Source organism: Eucyclogobius newberryi, unplaced genomic scaffold, assembly GCF_026437365.1.
Source record: "Eucyclogobius newberryi isolate DKJ021-1_F unplaced genomic scaffold, fEucNew1.0.hap1 SCAF_18, whole genome shotgun sequence".
NCBI lineage: Eukaryota > Metazoa > Chordata > Actinopteri > Gobiiformes > Gobiidae > Eucyclogobius > Eucyclogobius newberryi.
The window spans coordinates 30,954,203-30,959,202 of NW_027315812.1; the positions used below are offsets into that span (position 1 = coordinate 30,954,203).

General features: G+C 44.3%; 1 protein-coding gene across 1 annotated transcript in view; it reads right to left on the reverse strand.

Annotated features, from left to right (window-relative positions):
- Positions 1-942: 942 nt before the first annotated feature.
- LOC140364893 (palmdelphin-like) overlaps positions 943-5,000 on the reverse strand; it is a 31,641-nt gene continuing 27,583 nt past the window's right edge. The window contains exon 5 of the mRNA XM_072451276.1: positions 943-1,171. Coding sequence (XP_072307377.1) covers positions 943-1,171 — 229 coding nt within the window. The remainder of the gene's footprint in view (positions 1,172-5,000) is intronic.

The window sequence follows — 5,000 nt, forward strand, 5'->3', positions numbered from 1 at the left end:
ATGATGGTGGTACATTTGACCCAACTGAGTGATGGTGGTACATTTGACCCTGACCTGATTTGTGATGGAGTACATTTGACCCGTCTGAGTGATGGTGGTACATTTGACCCTGATTTGTGATGGAGTACATTTGACCCGTCTGAGTGATGGTGGTACATTTGACCCTGATTTGTGATGGAGTACATTTGACCCGTCTGAGTGATGGTGGTACATTTGACCCTGATTTGTGATGGAGTACATTTGACCCAACTGAGTGATGGAGTACATTTGACCCGTCTGAGTGATGGTGGTACATTTGACCCTGATTTATGATGGAGTACAGCTGACCTGACTGAGTGATGGTGTTACATTTGACCCTGATTTGTGATGGAGCACATCTGACCCGTCTGAGTGATGGAGTACATTTGACCCGGCTGAGTGATGGAGTGCATTTGACCCGGCTGAGTGATGGTGTTACATTTGACCCTGATTTGTGATGGAGCACATCTGACCCGTCTGAGTGATGGAGTATATTTGACCCGGCTGAGTGATGGAGTGCATTTAACCCGGCTGAGTGATGGTGGTACATGTGACCCTGATTTGTGAGGAGTACATTTGACCCAACTGAGTGATGGAGTACATTTGACCCGGCTGAGTGATGGAGTACATCTGACCCGTCTGAGTGATGTAGTACATTTGACCCTGATTTGTGATGGAGTAAATTTGACCCGACTGAGTGATGGTGGTACATTTGACCCTGATTTGTGATGGAGTACATTTGACCCAACTGAGTGATGGAGTACATTTGACCCAGCTGAGTGATGGAGTACATCTGACCCGACCGAGTGATGGTGTTACATTTGACCCAGATTTGTGACGGAGTACATTTGACCCAACTGAGTGATGGAGTACATTTGACCCGGCGTAGTGATGGAGTAAATCTGACCCGACCGAGTGATGGTGTTACATTTGACCCAGATTTGTGATGGAGTAAATTTGACCCGGCTGAGTGATGGTGGTACATTTGACCCAGATTTGTGATGGAGAACATTTGACCCGGCTGAGTGATGATGTTACCTTGATGATGTCCTCAGTGGTGCGCTCCACTTCCTTTAGCCTCTTCAGAATGGCCTCCTCATTGGCTGAAAGCTCCAGCTCCTGCGCCTCCAGCTCCTCCATCTCCTTCTCCATTCTGAACACCAACATCAGAAACACAATGTCACAAATGTGTCGTCCAATAACAGAAAACTATGAAGGCTTTTAGGTGCTTGATAATATATAATCAGCACAACATACAGTATACTACTACATAACTACATAGATACTTTCCCGTTGTTGTAGTCTAAACTTTATTCATAAATTGATTCAATTTGAACTTCAGCCAAAACGAAATCCCTAATATTAAAATATGAGTGAGTTCACTGTGGCAACAATCTGCAGCATCTTAACCAGCTCTTCCAGCGTGGATAAAACAAACTCACGTAATGTTTTATTTTTGTAAAGAACGCTTCAAACTGGATTAATAGTGATGTTTTGTGGACTGAGCGTCATTGAATTGGCATTATAATGACATGTCTAACAATGTCTGACGGGGGATTTGAGCTCATCCATCTTCTTCAGTTTATCTGGGGCCGGGAGTTGGGGGCAGCAGTCTAAGCATGGGCTCCCAGACTTCCCTCACGCCAGACACTTCCTCCAGCTCCTCCAGGGGATCTCGTGTTCGGGGGTGGCCCCCACAACAGGCACCTAAGACCTTGTAACTATAGTTCCAAGCAACTGCATTAACAATGGAGGCAGAGAAAATGGTCCACTCGGACTCAAAGTCCCCAGCCTCCCCCGGGATCTGGGAGAAGCTGGAGGTGAGAGTGGAAGACCCTGCCGACAGAGGGCTCCACAAGACGTTCCCAACAGACCCTCCCAATGTGCTTGGGTCTTCCAAGTCTGTTCGGCTTCCTCCTCCACCAACGGATCAAACTCACCACCACTTGGTGATTGGTTGACAGCTCTGCCCTTCTCTTCACTCGAGTGTCCAAACCACGCAGTTGAAGGTCAGATGACATGACAACAAAGTCGATCATTGACCCTCGGCCTATGATGTCCTGGTGCCACTCCAATCCAATCCACTTTATTTATATAGCACGATTTACACAACCAGAGGGTTCCAAAGTGCTTCACAGCAAGGTAAAAGACTACAGAGGCATAAATAGGATAAAAGTAATAATAATAAGATATAAAAACAAAATCAAATAGAAAATTAAATCAAACAAACACACTAAAATCAATGGAATAAAAATAAACAAAATAAAATAAATAAAAGGTGCTGCCCTCCCAACACATAAAAACATACAATCAACACACTACATGGTGTTAAAAGCCAGAGAAAACAGATGGTTTTAAGAAGAGATTTAAAAAGAGGCAGTGAGGAGGCTTTTCTTATGAGGAGTGGCACTTTGTTCCACAGTTTGTTCCACAGTTTTGCCACGTGCACTGATGGACACCACTCTGCTCGAACATGGTCCAATAACTGAACACCGCTCTGGTTCAGATCAGGGAGGCCGTTCTTCACAATCACCCCTCTCCAGGTGTCAATGCCGTTGGCTTGTGTTGAAATCCCCCTCCTCTGTCGGTGCGCTATCCAATACACCTCCTGAGACTCTAAGAAGACACTCTGCACCTGTGTTCCACTCGTAGGCCGACACAACAGTGAGAGACCTGTTCCCAACCTGAGGGCGTAGGACAGCAACACTGGGGTGAACTCCATATACATATACATATAAATTTACATATGCATTTACATATTATATATATATATATATATATATATATATATATATATATATATATATATATATATATATATATACATTTACATATACATATCAGTGGTGGGCCATCAGGACCAGCAAGGCCTTCTCTGCTAGCCTAAACATAATCAGAATATAATTTTAAAATATATATATATTCCCACAAATATTTATTAAATGATTCCCAGAGTAAGAGTTATACTCCTCATTTCATGGCTTTCCTCTTGTTGCACTGCTTCTGCCCCAGGTTGAGATTTGGAGGCTGGTCTTATGTTAGATCTTTTATCCAATCATATTCAGCCTCATGTGTTGCCAGGGGTCTAAAATCTGCCCTCAGACCTTCAGACTCAACAGAGCTGGTGCTTGTAGCTTAAAGTGAATGAAAATGATGTGACAACCAATCAGCTTTAGAGTTGGCTCTTGTACGTCTGCTACGTCCGCTTGCTCAGGAGCAGCAGGTGCAGCAGGTGCAGCAGGTGCAGCAGGTGCATCACGTGCACGTCTTTTGATTGGATCACCAATATTGAGAAGCAGGTCCTATGGGCGGGGCAATCCAGAACCTCAGAACCTCAGAAACTCTGAACGAAGAAACTGGATGTGACAGACACATGAATCCTGTACTACTAAGCTGTTTTTTCAACCCACAATGTGGAACGAGGACAATATATCGATTTGGTCGAGGATATAATTATAACGCCTTTCTCAAGACGAACTTTTCAAGAAAAGTTAGCCATTGTAAGAAGAAGTCGTCTGACGCCAACGCCTGTCACAGGCGGGTTTGTTCCCCACTTTCAAAGTTTGGACATCGCCGCGTTGAAAACGCGTTGACAACGCTTGGCGCGCGCGGCGCGGAGAATGCGCGAAGAACGTGCGAAGCAGGAGCGCAGACAAGGTAAAGCAACGTCTGTTTAAACTGCGTTTCTGTCTAAATGTATAGTGTATAGAGCCATGGCATCATAACAATGGTAATAAGAGGTGGATTCATTCGGGTGGGACTGTGTAGGACTTCACTGAAGGCCCAAGCCGCAGACCCACGGGCCGCCACTGATACATATACAGAACTTTTTGGTAAAAACTCAACTTTGTTTGGAGGAGAAAGAATGCTGAGTTGCATCCAAAGATCGCCATACCTACTCTGAAGCACGGGGGTGACAACATCATGCTTTGGGGCTGTTTCTCTGCAAAGGGACCAGGACGACTGGTCCGTGTGAAGGAAAGAATGAATGAGGCCATGTATCGTGAGATTTTGAGTGAAAACCTCCTTCCATCATCGAGGGCATTGAAGATGAAACGTGGCTGGGTCTTTCAGCTTGACAATGATCCCAAACACACCGTCTTACTTTGTAAGGAATGGAGTGGCCTAGCCAGTCTCAGTCCCATAGAAAAGTCTGAGTTGCCCAGTGACAGCCTCAAAACATCACTGCTCAAGAGGAATTATGTATGAATGTGCAAAACTGTGTGGATACTTACAGAACACTTTTGACCTCTGTCAAACAATGGTATTTCTGGGAAATATGTACATTTCTCATTCTGTTTACCTATGGTGGAAATGACAGGCCGCTCTTCTCTTTTTAAGTGGGAGAACCTGCACAATTGGTTTTGCCCCACTGTATTATATTTGTTTGTTTTTTCTCCCTCTGCCATTCGACCTATGGACACGTAACACCTGACTCTTTAACCATTATTTATACCAATAACCATTTATTGCACTGTTCATACAATCTGTAAATTTGGTAATACCTTAATGCTGAAGCAAGTTCCTAGTTTTTTAATTGTATTCACTGACAATAGCGACCCTTTTCTGATTCTATGAGCATGTTCACACCAGCCCACCTCCTCTTCCCGCCAGAGAACTGGAGCGTCCAGCCCCTCTTGAGGAGATGGGTTCCAGAGCCCAAAAAGTGTGAGTGCTGGGGGGCTCCAGAAACATCAACCCGGCGATGTAACTGGCATGGATTTTCTTCTCTTCATAAGGGGACAAAAGGGAAATAGAACCTAGAAGAAGTGGTGCCTCTATCCCTTATGTCTCAGAACTGTCGATAACAGTATTTTTCGACAACATGAAATCCCTGTTTATTTTAAACCAGGCAACACTTTAAGACAAAGAAGAGTAGTCAAAAGTCTCAACTGAAATTGTAAATACCCTTTATCAGAGAAGGATTGATATCTGAGTTCCCAGACTCGATCCGTAGATTGAGAATGACTCCTGGACAAATG